The sequence below is a fragment of the Notamacropus eugenii genome, chromosome 2, assembly GCF_028372415.1.
Source record: "Notamacropus eugenii isolate mMacEug1 chromosome 2, mMacEug1.pri_v2, whole genome shotgun sequence".
Lineage (NCBI taxonomy): Eukaryota > Metazoa > Chordata > Mammalia > Diprotodontia > Macropodidae > Notamacropus > Notamacropus eugenii.
In genome coordinates this window covers 82775934-82798032 of record NC_092873.1, presented here as the reverse complement: position 1 = coordinate 82798032, position 22099 = coordinate 82775934, and the positions used below count along the sequence as shown (strand labels likewise).

The following is a 22099-nucleotide window of genomic DNA, read 5'->3' as shown; positions in this document are numbered from 1 at the left end:
GAGGCTAGTGACAGTGACATAGTATACAAAGCCTTGATAATAGTCACAAGGCAGTTAACAACTCTCAGGATCCAATAGTAATAAACACTATATTGTTCATTTTTCAATCTGTGTATATTTTTGTATCAATGCAAAATCCTTAGGGTCAAACATTGCTTTAAAATGTGTTGCATGGGAAAGGGTGAAATTTTTATGGGCAGACTGTGTCAGAGTTTTTGACATATTTAGTAAAATGAGGTACCCAGACTGAAAAACAGAGGCAGAGCCAAGATAGCAGAGTAGAAGTAATGATCTTCTACAGCTTTCCCCCGACTCCTCAGAAAACCCTGTAAAAAAATGGCTCCAAACAAATTCTAGAGCAGCAAAAGCCACAAAATGACAGATTGAAGAAAATTTCCAGACCAAGACAATCTGGGAGGTCAATGGGAAGGGTCTATTGCACACACTGGGAGTGGAGCTCAGTTGAGCATGGGCCATGCAGACAGAGAGGCATAGGGTGAGCTGAATATGAAGGGATGTTCTCCAAAAAAAAAAATTAAGGGTTGAGAGGAAGGTACTAAGAGAAAGAGAAAAGGAGAGGTAGAATAAAATAAATAATTTCACATAAAAGATGCAAGAAAAAGTTTGTACAATGGAGGGGAAAGTTAGAAGGAATAAGTGAACCTTCCTTTAATCAGATTTGCCTTCAGAAGGGGATAACATACACACTCATTTGGGTGAGAAAGTTGATCTTACCCTACAGGAAAGCAAAGGGGAAGAGGATAGGAGAGGGTAGATAATAGAAGGGATGGAAGATTGGGGGAAGGGGTAATCAGAAGCAAATACTATGGCAGAGTGAAATGTCAAAGAATTGAATAAATGGAGTGTGACACAGCATAGAGGGAAATATAGTCTTTTCACAACATCACTGCTATGGAGGTGTTTTGCATGACCACACATGCATGATCTTTATCAAACTGCTTGCCTTCTCAATGAGAGTGAGTGAGGAGGGGGAAAGGGAGATAATGAGAAATTCAAAGCTTTAAAAATGAATGCTATAGGTTGTTTTTACATACAACTAGGAAATAAGATACATAGGCAATGGGGTATAGAAATCTATCTTACCCAACAGGAAAACAGAAGGAAAGGGGATAAGGAGAGGGGAATGATAGAAGGGAGGGCAAATTGGAAGAAAAGGTAATCAGAATACACACTGTCCTGGGGTGGAGGTAAGGAGGAGATGGGGAGAAAGCTGGAAATTCAAAATTTTATGGAAGTGAATGTTGAAAAGTGAAAATAAATTTCTATGAAAAACAGACTGTCAAACATAATTTGTTGTTTATTTGTTTCAATTGTGTCTGACTCTTTGTGACCCCCATTTGAAGTTTTCTTGACAAAGACACTAGAGTAGTTTGCCAATTCCTTTTCCAGATCATTTTACAGAAGAAAAAAATGAAACGAGGAGAATTAAGTGTCCAGGGTCACACAGCTACAAAGTGTCTGAGGCTGAATAGATATGTAATCAATTATGTATGTATATTTAACCATATAACACAGAATGAACAAATATATGATATGAATAATAGACATGTAATATGTATAATATTTATTTATCAATCTTTTTACGTACCACCCCCTCTAACTTTCCTCTCACTAGACTACAAACTCCTTGAGGACAGGGACTGTTTCCTTTGTATCCTTATCACAATGCCTTTTATGCTTGGAACTTATTGCATATCTGGTGAATTAAAGTATTGTAGACACTCCAATGCATTTCTCAGTCTATGACTTAATTGGTGGGTCTTCATTAGGTGCCATGATCTTAAACTTTCATAAAGAGGGTGACCAATCTTCAGATGATAAACATCTCTGTACTTAGTTCTGCTTGTCCTCTGGTGAAAGATATACAACCTGTCTTTGTGCCCATAAGAAACCTCTTTCCAGTTTGTAGGAGTTTCTTAAGTGTGTGTACTCTTGGTAGAACCTTCAGAAACCTCCACACCATGGTAACTCATTAGGGTTGAAATTTAGTGAAAGTTTGCTCTTAATACTACTAGTAATAATCTTAACAACTCCAGTATATAGCAATCAGCAGTCACAAGTATGTGGCCAGTACTAATATTTTTCACCAAAACTTAGCTTGAAATATAAATGAATGAAACTCATATCCTTCATTCCAATTATGTTTTTAATTTTGTATCCCCTAAGATTACTTCATGATCCTTTAAAACTCAATAAACACTCTATTTTTTCTATTAGTTACTAGGTTTTTAAAAAGGATTTCCCCACATACTTGTTATCTCTCCAACTAGATTATAATTATCCTGAGAGCAGGAACCTTTTCTTTTTCTTTTTCATTTTCCTATGGCATTTGGGGCAGAACTTTGTGGCTATGAGCAAGGAAAGTAGAGGAATAAAGAAATCCTTAACTAAGGGGAAAGGGAGATGGAGGGACTAGGACTTTGGGGAGAAGATCCCAGGATACCTCTGTCTGCAATATCTCCATGGAGGTTCATGGAAAGATCCATGGTTGTTTTATTCATAGACCAGCACGGGCAGAATGGAGATGGATATAAGACACATTCCAGCTCAAGTTATTTCAGAGAACTGCTTCTGGGCTCTGGTTCTTTGATTTCCCTTATGGAGTCAAAGAGATATCACCATTTGCAGGTATGCATGGAATGGAAGGGAGTGAATCCAAATAGATTCACATGACAGCATATATGATTGAATTGAAGTTAGAATAAACTTCTCCTAAAGAGAAGGGGTACAAAGAGTCATTAGAAAGAGATGAGTGACAGTATTTTGGGAATCTTCTTAGTCACACATTCCCAAAGTAACAGAATAAGGGAGCACAATACTGGCCAGTGGAACATTGCAATATTTTCTTTTCCATTTACATAATATAAATCCAAATTACAAAGTGTGTAAGTGTGTGTGTGTGTGTGTGTGTGTGTGTGTGTGTGTGTGAGAGAGAGAGAGAGAGAGAGAGAGAGAGAGAGAGAGAGAGAGAGCATAAGAGAGAGAGAGAGACAGAGACAGAGAATCCTCAACAGTTTATTTTTACATATATTTAACTTGGATAGAAAGGTAGCTGTGACAGAAGTCTAATTTGCAATGACAATATTAGAATTTCCATTTTGCCTGAGCGTTCATTGCTCCTATTGCTCTAACAAATCTCAGACAATGAAAGATAAAGCCACTGGGACAATGAAAAAGACAGTTTGTCTCTGACTTAAAGCAGGAAGAATTTATTAAATTTAAACCTTGTTGAAGAATTATAGTCTTTTGGAAATTAGCTTCCTTACATCATCAGGGTAACCACACAGTAGAAGACACAGCATGCATGGAAAGGGGACTGAAGAAGACAGAAGTTCCAGTCCTCACTTTGACATTAGTTCACTGTGTGTCTTTAGGCAAGTCATTTAACTGTTCTAGGCCTCAGTTCCTTTATCTGTAAAATGAAGGGATGATGATTCTATGATTTTATACTCTATGATTCAATATTTAGGATTTTTAGCAAAAAGAACTAGATTTAAATTTGAGTTTTTCTTTACTATATACATTATCTTAGTGATAAGTCCCCTTACCACATTAAATGGTAAGTCACTTAATCTTCTAGGATCTCAGAGTCCTCAACTATAAAGGAAGAGGGCTGATCTCTAAATTCCCCTCTATGGCTAAATCTTATAATTGATTATTTATTTTAAGGTCAGTACATGGCAATCAATCAGAGGTTATATTCCCACTCTTAAGCAATATGCTAAGCATAAGAGAAGCAAAAAAAAAATGAGAAACACAAGTCTCTTTCCTCAAAGATCTTACCAGGAAGATTTTATATTCTGATTATGACACACACTGGCTGTGTGAGAGGCATGCCATTTAAAGTTATAAGGCTCCAGGCCCCTCTCTAAGACTGTAAGTTGCAGACCAGTTTCAGAACTACATTTGTCGAAGAGATTTCTTCAGTGTCAGTGCCCTGGTGTAGGGCTTACAGCAATGAAATCCCAGATCCAGACCAAAACTAAAGATGTCAGTGTATATACCTGCAAACATTTGAGACTATAGGAAGACAAACTTATTAGAAGTAGTAAGAATGATTAGTTTGGGGCTACTGGGTCTTTGCCCCAGGGTACAAAATGTAGCACCGTCCCAGGGGTCACTTGCTCAGCATCCTTCAGCCCTACCTCAGATAATCTTTCTGCCTAGCCCCTGATCCAGCCCCAGCTCCAGGCCCTGCCCCTGCCCCTGCCCCAGTTAGCATTTAACCTACAGTACAGAATCTTAACTTTTTGATAACTGCGTTTCGAACACTTAATATTTCATTCTATGCATTTAAAAGTACTATTTTGAGAAAGGATCCATAGGCTTTACCATACTCTGCTAAGTGTCCAAGATATAAAAAATGTTTTCCCTAAAGGGTGCTTCCTGTACTTAGTAGCAACAAGCCCAGCCTCCACATCCCCAGCAGTTGATGAAGCCTTCAAAATGAAGAAATTGGCATCCCAGGATGTCCTTCTTTTCTATGATGTCTACATGCCAAATATTCACTCCAATTACTTGCCCAATATGCAAAAATGCCTAGCTGTCTCCCCTTTCCCCTTGCCCTTAAACCTGTTATTGACTTGTATGTGTCAAACTTGAGGCTAATGTAAAGAATGAAGTGAGGAGGAAAAGGTATATTAATAATTTTATTTTAGTAATTTTAAACAAGCATTTTCCTTCCTTTGACATTATTACAGTCTTTTGGTAGTTATTATTCATTTGTTTCTGTTGTGTCTGACTTTTTGTGACCTCATTTGGGGTTTTCTTGGTAAATATACCGGAAGAGTTTGCTGTTCCCTTCTTCCGCTCATTTTTTTTTTTTTTTTTTTTTTTTTTACAAATGAGGAAACTCAGGTAAACATGGTTAAACAACTTGCCCCAGGGTCCCACAACTAATTAGTGTCCTGATTCCTGGTGGGATGCTCTATCTACTGTGTCATCTAGTTACTTCACAAAATGTCTTGCATACTTCCTTCCTTAGTTTTTTTTTCCATAGCAAGCAGGAGGCAATCAGTAATTTTAAATGTAGATTTGGTTTTGAGCTTTGACTTGTATTGCATAGTCAACTATTATCCATCACAAAATTTTTAAAAAGATTCTTAATGTTCTTGGCTCCTAAGAAAATAAAATTGACTGACATTATGAAAGAAAGAATTATCAGAAATGAAAAAGAATGGAAAAATGATAGAAATATTTTAAACATGATAGAAAATTGATAAATTTGCCATATTGCTAAATAACAAAGAATAAAAACAACATGAAATTTTGATCATATGCTGCTAATTCTTCCTTGTTTCCCTAATCACCTTATCCATCAGAGTATTGGCAACTATATTTTTTAAAAAGCATTTGAGCTTTCCAGCCTTAAAATTCTAGTTTCCTCTGTCTGTCTAGGACTTTATTCTTGCTTTTGTCCTGCTGTGTAGTCAGAACACAATTTTGATTATTCTTTTCTTTTATGCTGCTATTTCCCCTCAGACAACTGCAATTGTTTTGGTTTTGGAGAGTACTTCCAACTAGACAAACTAAAAAGGGATAGAGGTCTAGAGAAAGGAAACAAAGCAACAAGCAATTATTAGGTACTTACCCTGCCACAGTCTCTGTTCTAAGCCTCATGTGTTTAGTAGAAAAGTTATTTCTGCTCACTTTGAATGCCTAAACCTTTTATTCCTCTCGGGAGCAGCTAGGTGCTGTGGTGGATAATGCCTTGGGTCTGGAGTCAGGAAGACCTGAGTTCAAATTCAACCTGAAACAATTACTAGCTCTGTAATCCTAGGGAAGCGACTTAATCCTGTTTGCTTCAGTTTCCTTCTGTATATAATGAGTTGGACAAGAAAATGGCAAACCACTCCAGTATCTTGGCCAAGAAAACACCAAATAGGGTCATGAAGAACTGGACGTGACTGAAACAACAACAATAATAATTTACTCTACTTGAGAAGAAGAAATTCCTCCTTAAAGCTAAAGTCTAATAGTTCATTGCTGGTATCTGAACATCTGCTTAAACTTCTTAGAGGTGAAAATTTTACATTTGTAAAAGATTTTTGTATTCATTCCTTGGTTATTTGATGACTCCCTCAGGTGTTTGACTCTGGACTAGCTGGCCTTAAGAAGTGTCATGTATGTGATGTTCAAAAGAGGTGCAAAATAAATTATAGAGCACTTCAATGTTTGAAAAATGCTCACCGTAACCCTGTGGGAAAGGTAGGATAAATGTCAGGATTTCAATTTGCAAATGAGCAAACAAAGGCCTGACACACTATGTGACCTAGCTATGATTGCATAACTACTAATTACCTGAGAGAAGAATTTGAATTCAGGTTTCCTGTCTCCAGGTTGACCATTCTATCCATTTCTAAGGAGCAGGTCTGACTATATCCTACTAAATAAACTCCAGTAGCTCCCTCTTTTCTGTAAGATGAAATAGAAAATCCTCTATTCTGCATTCAAAGCCCTAAATAATCTGTCTCTATGCCCAAATATTTCCAGTCTTCTTTTACCTTATTACCCACCATGTTCTCTTTGATCCAGTGACAGTGAACTCCTTCTTGTTCTGTGAAAAAGACACTCCATCTTTTGGTTCTAGCTGTCCCCCATCCCTGCAATGTCCCCCTCCTCATCTCTACCTGCAGCGTTCTCTAGCTTTCTTCAAGTCTCAACTTAGTACAGCTCCTGGAATGTGGTAGGAACTTCATGAAAGTTTATTGACTGATTGGCTTACCTGAATTTCAGTGTCTATTCAGAAAATTATTAGCTGTGTGACTCTGGACAATTTTTTTTAACCTTTCCAAGTTTTAATTCCCTAATCTATAAAATGGGAATAATAATAGTTGCCCTGCATACCTTACTTCATACTTATGCCGAGTTGTTCTATTATCAATCTGCTAGTATCTTTTTTTTATATGACATTTTTCTTCCTTTTGTCTTCATTTGTTTTAAATTATTATTTATATGTCTTTAACATTAATTCAAATTTTTTTTGAGTTGTGAATTAGCTCCCTCCTGCCCTTCCCCCACACATTGTGAAGGCAAGAAATGTCACATCAATTATATAGCTACTACTTACCTGGAAGCTTCTCCTTGTATTATAGCCTCTTTTTCCCCCTCATTTCTTTGATCTGTTTTTGGTGAGATTCTTCTGGTAGGAAATTTTTTTTCCTTTCCCTTCTCTTTGTGTGATTTTCTCAGCTAATTTGTTTTATTTCTTGCTGTTTTGAGGTGATAAAGGGGAACTAAGCTTATATCTGACTCTTCAGTGATTCATCTGTCCAGAAGTCCAAGGTTAAGCTTGTATGTCATTATTCTTTTTTTTTCTGGGCACCAAACATTGCTTAGTTTTAATATCAAACCTTCACAAGTAGATATGAAAAAGAAAGCAAATATATGTAAAATAAATGTATATGTGTATATTTTAAAGCCCACCACAAAAATGATGTTTTATTCTTCTAGTCTCACTTCTTTGTATGCTTGTTTCTTGTAATGAATTTTGGTTTTGTGAGTGAACTGGTTGGTATACACTTCTGATTGACCTTCTTGTTCCTATGTCTCACTTTCTTGAAAACTTCTTGAGGAAATGGGCAGTTTAAAAAAGACTTTTTATCTATCTCTGATACTAGTACATACTTTTCATGTGGTGAAAATTCTTTAAACTGACTTAATTCAATAGATCTTGAAATGATGTAAAGAAATCTTATAGTCTATCCACTTGTGTCTAGATAACTAGCTTGGAACCAGAACAAAATGTGAATCCCATAGCTGACACTTACTAGCTGCATTTCTCTATCCAGTTACTTCACCTCTCTGAGTCTTAGTATCCCTTTTTGTAAAATAAGGATTATTATCTCTCACTGGGTTGAATTGAGGAAAGCTTCTACTCTTAAATTGCTATTTGTAAGATGAAGTGATGATATTGTTGATAGTGAGGATGTGACTTCTCACAATCATTAGGCAGTGATTAGGATTAGTAATCAGTAATTAAGGTTAGAAACCATGTCTTCTATCTCTTATTTCTTCAATTCAGGGGTCTTTTATTTTGAAAAGATGTGAGTCATTATTTGAAGGGTAACACACCATACGATATTCCAGTAATTTATGAACTTACAATTATTGATATATAAGGTACAAAATTTTGTTTTGGAGCAAATTAGTGATGAAAAAGAAAGAAAAAGTCTTTTAGTCCAAATTTAAGGCATTCCAGGAAATGTTGCCAGATGCAAGGTGTTGCTTTTATAATAAATGAACATTTTTACATTAAAAGTGAATAAGAAAATAACTTTGGTTTAATAAAACTATTCAAATATGTTTATTAAAAACACCATTTTCAAATGATATCAATAGTTTTGGACAGAAAATGAATTGTAGCATATATATTGTGTTATAGTCATTGTAGGAAAGATATAGAATTATGCCTCATTGGTGTGTAAAAATTTTGATACTTCAAGAATGTCAGAGAAGGAACTTTGGATTAATTAAAAATTTAAAAAATGAGTACGAAGAAAAATGACTTTAGGGACAGAAAATGGATAGTGAACCATATTCTGAATTTAAGAGTGTCTTGTTTCATTTATATTCCATAGGGCAAAACCAAAAACCTTGGAAATCATATAATTATTTGGAAACAGAGTGATGATTAAGATGTCCTGTTGATTCTGTAGGGGAAATCTATAAGGGAGTGGTGAGTCACTGAGTGCTGAGTGATTTTGTTGTTACCCACTGAAAAATGTTAGGAGGTTCAGGCTAAAGAATGAAGAACTTGGCAAGATCCAAGAGATAGAAAAGAGTTAAAAGCAGCTTTATCTAATTGCAGAAATAACAATTACAACAATCAATTGACAGAAGACTTAAGAAAAGTGATCTCTGATTGGTTGGAGAGATGTTTGACCCCATTGAACAATTACTTCAGTTCTAGGTATTCCTCTTCATTTTCTCCTAGGGTGGTATTTAAGAGAGATGAAACCTTTTGAAAATGCTTGTTGCTCTTTGATGCTACCCCTGATGTGAAATGGAAAGACAGAAAGGGGATAGAAAAAAAGTTTTGCAATTTTTGTATAAGAAGAGACACTGAAATTTAATTAGATGATGTAAAATCCTGGTGAGTGAAGGGTTGACTATGTTCCCTTCCCTTCTCTAGAGAGTCAACTTAAGAATGCTTTAGAGTGTTTGATATGTAACTTGATTGGAGAGGACAGTGTAGTGGTAAATTAATAACTCACTGGACAAAGACAGTCTAATGAACTTTAGAGTTCTTTGGCTTAAAGGGAGCTGCTATCTAAATGAATAGTTTGACACTTTTAATTGCCCCTTTAAGGAGAACTGCAAGTTGAAAGATCTTTTAAATGTTATAACATTTTGTGAAGAGGATTTGTCTGACTGTATAGTGGTGATGATCAGTAAGAAAATAGCTAGCTTTTGAATGGAATTGTGACATCAAAGTCTGTAATCTAGACTGGCAAGTTATTCCAAGAACAAAGAGTCAACAGTCAACATCAAGTTGTATGCATGTATTATTTCATAGCTCTCGATGTATTTGCCCTTTAACTATTCATGTGTTTTTCTGAAAGATTTCTCTAAGTATGTACACATTTTTCCTCATAGATGTTGAGTACCTTTAAAGAATGTGACCCAGGTTTGTGTGTGAATTATTTATTTCTGTATTTGCATTATTACATGAGTACTTGTGTTATTATCATTTTTGCATTATTTTCAAATAAATGGCTATGTGTATGATTTTAAGATATTATTGTGAATGACTGGTGAGTGCAGATGAAAATACATTAATGGGGGCTGAAAAGGTGAAGTGACAAGTAGGACGATTGTATTTTTTCACAGCAGGGTTGCCTTTGGCATAGAAAATTTGAGCAGAACCATATGGTGGTGGTCCTTCACGTGAAACTCTACTTTCCAGTATGAGGTTAGGGTAGCATGAATGAGTCAGTGCACAGAGAGAATTGGTGTCCACATAGCCATGCGAGTAGCATAAGGCATTTAATATATTTATAATATAAACTGTAAGGTATACAAGACGCTACCCTTTCCATTCATTACAGATATTTCTCCCAACCAGGAAAACTGTAACCTATGCCTGTCTATGGTATACAACTCTCGTCCATGTTCCTCTATAAATTCAACACAAGGGAGTCCACTCAATGTTATGTAAACCTTTCTTAAGTTCTTTTGACTTTGTGTGGATATTGTTAGAGTAGATCCGTTATAATCAATTATCCTTCATGCTACGTAAAGTTTCTTTTTGCAAAAATATAGTCATTCTAGAGCTGATTTTATATTTGATTATTGTAATGGGTTAATAAATTGAAAATTATGGAATCATACACACATACAACTTGATTCTATGGTCTTGTTAAACATGACTTTGTTCTGTCCAGTTGTGCGAACTTGAAAATACATCAGTGCCTATCAAAGTAGGTAAAACTGTTCCATTTTGTTTCTTCCCTAGAATGAAACTACAGTGACTGAATTTCTTCTGCTGGGCCTGACCAACATTCAGGAGCTGGAAGCTGTTTTGTTTGTAATCTTTCTCACTCTCTACCTCATCAGTCTAGCTGGAAATGGTGCCATTGTGATGATTATCAACTCTGAGCCACGTCTCCACTCCCCCATGTATTTCTTCCTGGCCAATCTCTCCTGCCTAGATATCTGCTACTCCACAGTCACAATGCCCAAGGTGCTAGAGAATGTCCTTTCTACCCATAAAGCCATCTCGTTTCTGGGCTGTATCACCCAGCTCCATTTCTTCCATTTTCTTGGTAGCACAGAGTCCATTTTGTTGGCTATCATGGCTTTTGACCGCTTTGTGGCCATCTGCAACCCACTCCGCTACTTGGTCCTCATGAAACACCAAGTATGTCTTCAATTGGCCACTGTGGCCTGGGTTATCAGTTTCTTTTATGCCTTGATGTATTCTATCATGACTTCACAATTAAACTTCTGTCAGTCCCATCAACTCAACCACTTCTTGTGTGATGTCAAACCCCTTCTGGAATTGGCCTGTGGAAATACAGAGCTCAACCAATGGCTCCTTTCTGTAGTCACTGGTAGCATCTCCATGGGAGCCTTCTTCCTGACTCTTCTCTCATACTTCTACATTATTGGCTTTCTACTTTTTAAGAGCCTCTCCTGGAACATGCTCCAGAAGGCTATGTCCACATGTGCCTCTCACTTCATGGTGGTCTGTCTTTTCTATGGACCTGTGGGTTTCACCTACATCCGTCCTGTTTCTGGCAGCTCCATGGCACAAGACCGGATAGTTGCCATAATATATAGTGCTATCACTCCAGTATTAAATCCATTGATCTACACACTGAGAAATAAGGAAGTGAAGCTTGCTTTCAAGAAAGCCTTTGGAAGGAAATGTCTTTTTTTGAAAGGTTGAGATGCATCACTATTTTGACCTCAGACTTTCTACTACAACATCTCGACCTTCATTAAGCTTTCTTCCTTCATTTCCACTTATGCTGTGCTCTTCGTTTCTAACTATCTCTCAGAAATTTGTGACATCCAGTAAAAATTATCTAAGCAGAGGATTCTGACCACATTCTAATGGTACATTTAAAATGATTTACACTATGTACAATTGCATATAAAGAAAATTTTTTTCTGATAGATAAGCACTCAATTTTCCATCTGAGGACCTGGTTTCAAATGAAAAATCTTCTACTTAATATTTGTGTTAATTTGGGCAAGCAATTCCACCTCACTGTGACCCAGTTTGGGGTTGTATTACATGATCTTTAATGCTACTTCCAGTTCAAAAATCACATAGTAATATGATTTCAATATTAGTTCAGCATGCATTTTGATTTAGGAGACGCATTTTCCAGTAGTTCTGTCAAGCCATTTGTATTATTTCAGTCAGTCCTCTTTGAGAGCAAAGCTGTGTGATTTCAAGATTGCTGGTTGTGATTATGATATCCTCTTTGTTTAATAATAATGATAACTAGAATTTATAAAATGCTTATTAAAAGACCAGGCACTTTTTCTTCTGTCACCTTCACAACAATCCTGGAAGACAGATTTATTATCCCCATTTCAGAGTTGAGAAAACTGGGACAAATGGAGTTAAATGAATTGCCTAGGGTAACATGGCTTCTGAAGGTTCTGAAGTTGGACTTGAACTCATGTCTTCCATATTTCAGAGCCAGTGTTTCATCCATTGTGTAGACTAACTGCCTCTAATTATCCACCCCCTCCTCACACACACTAATTTCTATTAGACTGTAGATTTTATAAAAGATATGCCCTTTAGGGGTGGTCTACCAGAACCAAAACAATCCGTTGAATATTTCAATTGGTTGGTTCCTTTGTCTTGTTGTTTAGTTATTTGACTGCGTCTTAATAAGACTGTGTCTTAATAAGTATTGAAAGAATCCACCGTTCACCTTAGGAAAGAGATCAGAAAATTAAAACCCCAAGGAACATTATAGCCAAATTTCAAAACTGTTAAGTGAGTGAAAAAATACTGCAAATGACCAGAAAGAAACAATTCAAATATCAAGGAATTATATTCAGGATCATATGGGATTTGGCAGCTGCAACAGGAAAAAATTGGAGATCTTGGAACACAATATTCCGGAGGGCAAAGGAGCTAGTACTACAAGCACTACAACAAGAATCACTTATCTGGCAAAATTAAGCATAATCCACCAAAAGAAAACGGTCATTCAGTGAAGTAGAAGGACTTCAAGCATTCATAAAGAGACCAGAACTAAACCAAAAATTTTGCTTCCAGTATCAAGACCCAAGACAAGCATAAACAGGTATAAAGGGGGAAAAAAAACCAGAAGAGATTCAATAGAACTAAGCTGTTTAGATCCCTACACAAGAAGATAAATCTTGCTACTCTTAAAAATTTTTTTCCACTTACAGTACAGACAGAAGGAATAAACACAGGCAGAAAGTATGGACATAAAGTGTATTGGAGAGAATGACAAAAATAAGGGATGAGAAAGAAGAGTAAATTGGGTACAGAAAAAAGAGAGAGGTAGAGTGGGATAAATTATCTCACACGAATAGGCAAGAAAGACCTAGGACAGTGGAGGGGAAGATTCTGGGTGGGTAGAGCAATAATGGGCTCTGCTTGATCCTTACTCTCATAAGTATTGGTTCAAATAAGAAATAATATACACAATCGGATGAATATAGAAATCTATCTTACCCAACAGGGAAGTAGGAGGGGAGGAGATTAAATAAAGGGGGGTGGAAACTGATAAAAAAGAGGGCAGATCAGGGGAGGTGGTAGATAAAAGCAAACCATTGGTGATGTGGGAAAGGATGAAAGAAGAGAGAGGACAAACAGGAGGAAGAATAAGATAAAGGAATATGATTACAGGTAGTAATCATAACAGTGAATATGAATGGAATGAACTCTTTCATTAAATGGAAGTACATAGCAGAGTAGATCAAAACCCAGAATCCTACAATATGTTGCTTACAAGAAACACACTTGAAGCAGAGAGATACACACAAAGTGAAGGGAAACCTGGAAAGACTTGTATGAACTGATACAAAGTAAAATGAGCAGAAACATTGTACACAGTATCAGCTGCATCATGTGATGATCAACTATGAATGACTGTGCTTTTCTCAGCAACACAATGATCCAAGACAAGTGCAAAGGACTCACAAAGAAAAATGCTATCCGTATTCAGATATGGAAGTGATGGACTCTGAATGCAGATCAAAGCATATGTTTCACTTACTTTACTCGTTCTCTCTCTTTTTTTTTAACTTTTGATACATTTCTTTTTCAGAACTAATATGAATAAGAAAATATGTTTTGCATTACAGCATATGTATAAATTATATTAAACTGCCTACCATGTTCAGAAGAGGAGAAAAGAGGGAGAAAAAATTGAAATAAAAATCTTATAAAAATTAATGCAAAAAATTTTCTTGATTTGTAATGTGAGGAAAAAAAACAAAATACTTTTTAAAGTAAAAAGAAAATTTAGAAGCCTCTTCTAGATATATATGTATTGATCCCTCTTTAACTCATTCCTGATGAAAGTACATTTCCAGAACTAGTAGCCCTCCTTTCCCATCTAATTCCTGTCAGTTCTTCCTCTCTCCACCATTTGTATAAATAATTACTCATTTTAGCTGTTCCTAAATGGTTTTGTTCTTTAAAATCATATCATAGTCATGTCTACCCCAATTTTTCTTATGAACTGCCCAATCTGGGACATAGGTTTTACAATTCCTCATAAAAATGATTAATTGTATGTATTTATTGAGTCCCTTTTAATTAGTCTTTGGTATGTACCTTGTATTTATCTTGGTTCCTACATGTCAAATCTTCTATTAAGGTAAGATTGCTTTTTGAAAACTAATTCTGAAAGTCTGATAATTCATTAAATTGCCTTTTTTTTTCATTGAGGAGTATGCTTAGCTTTGCTGAGTATGATATTTTAGCTGAAAACCAAGTTCTTTTGCTCTTCAACATACAATGTTTCAAGACTGGTGGTGTTTTTGTGTCACTGCTGCTAGATCTTGTGTGATTCTAATTGTGGTACTGTCATGTTTAGATTGTTTTTGTCTTGTTGCTTATAATATTTTATCCTTGATCTGGGGGTTTCAGAATTTGATTATGATATTCCTGTGAGTTTTCCCTTCTCTTTCAGATGGTAATAGGTGGATTTTTATTCTATTTCTACTTTCCCCTGGTGTTCTAATGCTTCAGGACAATTTTATTTAATTATTTCTTGTATTGTTATATCAAGATTCCTTTTTGGATCATAAATTTCAGGTTGTCTTATTTATTCTTACATTTTCTCTTCTTGATCTGCTTTCCATATCAGTTGTTTTTCTTATGAGATGTTTCACATTCTCTTCTATTTTTTCGTTCATTTTATTTTGTTTTATTATTTCTTAGTCTCATGACTTCACTGGCTTCCCCTTGTCCAGTTCAGATTCTGTATCTCCTTTTCTAATTGGTTGACTTTCTTTTCATAATTTTCTTTTTCTTGAATGGTTCTTGTTATTTATTTATTTATTTTAGTTTCTCCTTAAAGTCTTTTAAAAGTTCTTCTATAAATTCTTTTTGGACATCTGACCATTTGATGTTACTCCTTGGGTTAGAAGAGGCTTTCTTTGCTCTGGTGTCCTCCTCTGAATATGAACCTCTGTTTTCTCCATTGCCATAGTAACTTTCAGTGGTTGGATTATTTGTCTTTTGCCTCTTTATTTAGTTTTATTTGCAGCAACTTATTTTTTATAGTCATCTTGAGTCCTATAGTATGGGGGAATGGTGTCTCTGATGTTTTATCCTCCTTCAGTTTTCCCCTCTCTCCTGGAACCAAAACCAAGACCTCCAGTCTCTAGTAAGTGCCCATAGCCAGTGGCATCCCTGCCTCATTGCTTTTGCATTCACTGGACTGAACTGAGTCCTTCTCACTCAGGACTGAGTCTTTGCAGCACATCTGGGGGTGTGTTTCCTTGTCAACAGAGGTTCCCTCAATCTTCCCTCTTTCAGATGAATTGAACTCCCCTCTCTGTGCCAGGGCTATGAATTCCTGTGGCTGGAACTTTATACCATTTTGCATATGCAGTCCTGGTTCTAATATACCTCAGTCTATTTATTTCAGGCAGTTTTTGAAGACTCTAAGTTATAGAGCAAGTGAAGATGAGCATTGGAAAAAAAAGTTTCCTCATGGCAGTTTCATTATAGCCATGATATTTTAGGTCTGAATCAAAATACAAAATGAGTCTTCATGTTTCTTTTTGAGTGATCTATTATTTTGATTACTTGGAGACTGTAGTATTCTATGAATAGCGAGAATGTAGTATTACTAGAATTTATCTACATATATCTGTATATGTGCAAACATATATGTGTGTATGCAGGCACACATGCATGCATACACATACACATATAAATGCACATATGTACATACATGTGTGAATGTGCATGCATCTGATGTGATTTTCTACTAGAGAGAAGTTTAGGTAATTGAAATCCAGATTATCAGAGGCAATTCAACTAGCTGTCTTATTTTTATTTAGTCTGAATTTGGCACATTTTCCCAAGTTATAATATCTGTTCAAAATATATGTGCTGATTGATCACCTTCACAAGGCGCTTGACTAACTGCATATCATGAACTGGACAATAGGAATTTTTCATTCATTTTTTTTCTTTTTTTTTTTTAATGTTTATTTATTTATTTTTAGTTTTCAATACTCATTTCCACAAAATTTTGAGTTCCAAATTTTCACCCCATCTCTCTCCTCCCCCACCTCAAAGCACTGTGCATCATTATTTTTTCTTTGTGAAAATATAGATCAGATACACTTGAATTATTCCTTATCTGATTTTGGAGGCTCTACCCATTTTGGGGTTTGACTCAATAAGTCTAAAATCAACAAAAACAGGAGTAATAGGAAGACTATGAAAAATTCTAGTGAATTTGTCTTAGTTTAAGATAAGTTTTCTGGCGGACATCCTTCAAAACAATGACAAACACTTTTTGTAAGAAAGCAGTTTGATACTTCATTGTATAATATCAAGAGATTGTTTATGGTCTTGACGAATCCTAAAACTTGTTGAAGAAGAGCCTTTGAGGGGACATTTTACTCTGCCAATGAAATTTTTTTTTTGTATTTAGCAAATAATATAGTGGGATCTTATTTTCTTTGCACTTTCCAGCAAGTTTTGTGATTGCAAAGATATAGTATTTTGTAGAATATTATTTGTGAAAGTCTACATGTACCCATTAGATATTTACATTAATGATGCTCTTGATTAACCTAAATTATTCTTATAAATATTTTCTAGAGATGCAAAAGAAGATATATGGATCTGTAATTACCTCTCAGTTCTTTGATGAAGTCCCAATAACATCTGTGATTTTTTTTTTGCCCTGTTCCAAAAACATGCACATAATCATAGTATTATAAATTGGGAGTCAGAGGGGATCTTGATACTCATCTAGTTGAAGTCCTTTCATTTAGATTAGGAAAAAGAAATCTAGGATGAATGAATGAATGAAAAGCATTTAAGCACTTACTATGTGCAAACCCACTATGATAAGTGTTGAAGATATTGTTGTTCATTCTTAAAAAGTATTAGGACATCAGAAAGGTGATGCCATGAATTGCAAATGAATATAAGTGAGAGAGTGTTGTGCAGTTACCAGCCTCACTTTCTCCTCTAGAGCTATCTGGGCCCAGTGGCAAGACATAGATCAAGATTACTCCAAATGGCCCCAAACAGTAGCAAAGTAGTCCCTTTGCTCACAGAACTCACATTGTAATAGGATATGTGTGTATATATATATGCGTGTGTGTGTGTGTTTGTGCATGTGTGTCTCAGATGAAGTGTGGAGCCAAGGTGGCTGATTAAAAGCAAGAACTTGCTTGAGCTTTCCGCCCAACCCCTCCAAATACAACTAAAAAGCACTCTGAATAAATTATAGAGCAGCACATCCCACAAAATGACAAAGTGAAACAAATTTCCATCCCAAGACAGTCTGGAAGATCAACAGTAAAAGTTTATTGCACTGGGCTGGGAAAGGAATGTAGTTCTGTATGAGCTGCACTGGCATAGATGGTGCTGGAGCAGGCCTCAGGGGACTGAATCACTGGCATCTGCACCTGTTTCCAGACTTCTCAACCCCAAAACACCAAGGATAACTTGGAAGGTCGCAGTGGCAAAACTTTGTCACACCTCTGTGAGAGAGGAGCATAGTATGGCCCCAGACCCAGGGTAGTGGTAGTGGTGGACAGTGGCAATGGCAGTGGATGCTTCCACAGCTCTTAGCTCACAGAAAGTGAGGGGATGCAGTGGCTAATCAGAGGGGTATTGTAAGGATCTTTTTGGTGGTGCTGAAGCAGGATTATTTTGTTTTGTTCATGCTTGGGTCTGGTTGATAGTCCTGGGTGGCAGTCCTGGGATGAGTATGAGCACTGGCATTTCAGAGTTTGTGGTGGCAGTGGAGAGAGAATCCTTCTCACTTTTACAGGACAGAAAAGAATGCTTGTGCTCATTCACAGACAAGAACCCAGGCCAGAAAAGGAGTAAACACCTCTTCTTTGATCATACCACTTTGGAGGAACTGGAAATTTACACATCCCTAGAAGTATCTCTGAAAACAGCTGCACAAAATGCCTGGTGTTTGGGACAGTACACCTCCTACCTCCCATCCACTGGAAGCAGAGTCCTACCTTGACAAACAGCTAAAAAGTCAAGTAATTGGCTGGGAAAATGAGCAAACAGCATAAAAAAACTCAGACTATACAGTCTTACTTTGGTGATAACGAAGATCAAAATGTACAACCAGAAGAAGTCAACAAAGTCAAAGCTCCTACAATTCAAAAACTCCAAGAAAAGTATGAATTGGTCTCAGGTCATGGGAGACCTCTAAAAGGATTCTGAAAGTCAAGTAAGAGAAGTAGTGGGCAAATTGGAAAGAGAAATGAGAATGATGCAAGAAAATCATGGAAAATGAGTTAACAGCTTGCTAAAGGAGAAACAGAAACATGCTAAAGAAAATAACATCTTAAAAAATAGACTAACCCAATTGACAAAAGCTGCCAGAAAGCCAATGAGGAGAGAAATGCCTTAAAAAGTAGAACTGGCCAGATGGAAAAGGAGGTCAAAAAACTCACTGAAGAAAATAATCCCTTTACGAGAAATCAAAAAATTATAAAGCAAAGCCCAAAGAATAACAAAAAAATGAAAGACCATGTGAAATATGTCACTGGAAAACAACTGACCTGGAAAACAGATCCAGGAGGAACAATTTAAAAATTATTGGATTACCTGAAAGCCTTGATAAAAAAAGAGTCTAGACCTCATTTTTCAAGAAATTTTCAAGGAAAATTGCCCTGAACTGGAAGGCAAAATAGATATTGAAAGAATACACAAATTGACTACTGAAAGAGATCCTAAAAGGAAAACTCCTCGGAATATTGTAACCAAATTCCAGAGTTCCCAGGTCAAGGTGAAAATATTTCAAGGAACAAGAAAGAAAGAATTCCAGTATTGTGGAAATCCAATCAGGATAACACAAGATTTAGCAGCTTATATATTAAGGGTTTGGAAGGCTTGGAATATGATATTTCGGAGGTCAAAGGAGGTAGGATTAAAACCAAGAATCACCTACTGAGCAAAACTAAATATAACACTTCACGGGAAAAATGGACATTCAATGAAATAGAGGTCTTTCAAGCATTCTTGATGAAAAGACTAGAGTTGAATAGAAAATTTGCCCTTCAAACACAAGACTGAAGAGAGCATGAAAAGGCAAATAAGAAAGAGAAATCATAAGGGACTTATTGTATTGAATTGTTTACATTCCTACAGGGAAAGATGATATTTCTAATTCATGAGACCTTTTTCAGTATTAGCATAGTTGGAGGGATTTTACTTGTGTGTGTGTGTGTGTGTGTGTGTGTGTGTGTGTCTGAGAGAGAGAGAGAGAGAGAGAGAGAGAGAGAGAGAGAGAGAGAGAGAGAGAGAGAGAGAGAGAGAGAGAACAGAGTGAGTTAAATATGAAGGGCTGATATCTAAAAAATAAATTTAGGCATGAGAGAGGAATATATTGGGGGGAAGAGAAAGGGAGAGTTAGAATGGGGCAAATTTATATCACATAAAAGAAGCAAGAAAAATGTCTTACAATGGAAGGGGGGGAGAGAGAATGAGGCAACCTTACTGTCTTCAGATTTGGCTTAAGGAGGGAATAGTATACACCCTCAATTTAGTATGAAAATCTATCCTATGCTACAGGAAAATAGGGAGTTAGGGGATAAGAGAGGAGAGGGTGATAGAATGGAGGGCAAATGGGAGGAGGGCACAATCAGAAAGAAACACTTTTGGGGAAGGACAGGGACAAAGGAGAGAATAAAATAATTGGGGGGATAGGATGGATGGAAATATACTTTATCTTTCACAACATGACTATTATGGAAGTGTATTGCATGAATACACAAGTATAATCTATATTGAATTGGTTGCCTTTTTGGTGGAGATGGGTGGGGAGAGAGGCAGGCAGAAAATGTGGAGCTCAATGTTTTAAAAGTGAACGTTAAAAATTTTTACATGAAACTAGAAAATAATATATACAGACAATGGTATATAGAAATCTATCTCGTCCTACAAGAAAATAGAGGGGAAGGGGATAAGAGAAGGGGAATGTGATAGAAAGAAGGCAGATTGGGGGAAGGGGTAATCATAATGCATGCTGTCTTGCGGTCAGAGGAGGGGAGAGATAGGGAGAAAATTTGGAAGTCAAAATCTTATGAAAGCGAGTGTTGAACAAAATAAAATTAATTAATTAATAGGAAAAAAAATTTCAGATGGAAGTCAGATGGAAAGGTCCAGTGGTCCCTAGAGTCTACTTGAAAAGAAGATATTAGTTAATCTTATTTAATCTCATTTCCATTGATAAAACAAGATTTGTTTCTGGTGTTGAACCATTTAGTGGGGCTATGGACTTTGGCAGTGAGAATCTTCTTTTCCAGGTCTCCTATAACTGTCGCTATGGTGCATACAGTGTCTTCAAAAGCAATTAGCAGATTGCATGTCCATAACTTACTCATTTGGACAAGGGGCTGGACTGGAAAAAGGGCTGATGGCTGAGGGAGAGGGGTACTGGGTTTAATGGCCCATCAGTGCCATTTGGTAGTGTTTGTGACAGGAATGGCAGACTCTTTTACTGCAAGTGTTGCTTATCTCCAATGTTGATTCTCTTAGCTAATCTGTAAGCATGTATGCATGTGTAATGTGTGATATGTATTCATGCGTGCATGATCAGTGGTCTTAAGGACATTGAAATTCCCTTAACTGTTGGACTGTGTTACTTGCGCAGTCCCCATTAATGTCTCAGAAGAGCTACTGGTTGAGGTGATGGTGGTACAATGCCCCTGATACATGCCAAACAGACTTTCCTAGGTCTCCCTCAAGTTACCTTGATGCTTCAGCTATGCTGGCTTATATGCCCAATAGATGGCCCTTGCTTGGTAGTTGGTATTGGTGGTTATGAGGATGCTGGACTCTTCCTCCACAGAATTAGTTTCCCCAATGATGACTGCAGGGGAGAAGCTGGAAGCAGGGTTAGTGATCTGGTGAGTTCTAATATTCCTGGGATTTTGTGACTCTTGGACCTCTCAATGGTAGTCGTTTGGAGGTAGATTTTTAATGATGGTGGCGGTGACTTTGGGCACCTGCTTCATACAAAAGTGAAGTAACTGGCTCAGGGCCATATATGCAGTAAGTCTCAGAGCCAAGCTTTGAACTCAGGTTTTCTGATTTTAAATCTAGCACACTTTTTGGTTTCTCAGTGCTATTAAAAAGACCTTTCTAGTCCCAAACTCACATTCTACCTTTGATACTACCTACCCAATCTTGGAGAAGTTACTTAGCTTCTCTGAGTCTATTTCCTCATTTACAGAGATCTCTTTCATATCTATGATTTTGTCATCTTGGACAATGCTATAGATGCACTCTCTTTTTATCCAGTGACACCACAAACGTGTGTACACCATAAAGAAGTCAAAGACCTCTGGAAAACTTCCACATTTATAAAATATCATAAAACATTTGTAACAGTACTTTTGTTGTAGCAAAAATATAAAATGAATGTCCATCATCATTTTTGAATGGTTAAGTGAATTTTGGCATATAAATATAATATAATGTAATTGAACCATAAGAAATGGTGAATATAATAGTTTCAGAGAGTATTGGGAAGATGTATTAACAGCTGCAGAAAAAGGAGAACAATTTACACGTCGACCAAAGTAATATAGGTGAAAATAACTTTGAAAAACTTCAGAACTCTGAGTAATTCATGAACATTCATGGCTTCAGAATATTAATGGTGGATCATATTTCCTATTTCTTGGTGGAATGGTACTAAAATAAATATGAAGAATAAATTATACTTTCTCACAAACAGCCAATTTATTTTTCTTGATTATACTTTTTTTTTTTTTTTTGCAAGAAAGGACTTCAGTTTTGGGGGAGAGTTGCCGTGGAGTGATAGTTCAACAGTAAAAAAAATCACCCAGAATAGAGCAGAAGGACGTTTGGAAGGGGATTAGAGAAGCAGGAAAGTTTTGT

At 36.4% G+C, this 22099-nt stretch overlaps 1 protein-coding gene across 1 annotated transcript; it reads left to right on the top strand.

Annotated features, from left to right (window-relative positions):
- The first annotated feature begins 2505 nt into the window (after nt 1-2505).
- LOC140522703 (olfactory receptor 12D3-like) lies at nt 2506-11413 on the top strand. Its single transcript, XM_072638013.1, has 3 exons — nt 2506-2649; nt 10478-11065; nt 11150-11413. The coding sequence occupies exons 1-3, from the start codon at nt 2506-2508 to the stop codon at nt 11411-11413; spliced, it is 996 nt and encodes a 331-aa protein (XP_072494114.1).
- Nucleotides 11414-22099: the final 10686 nt, after the last annotated feature.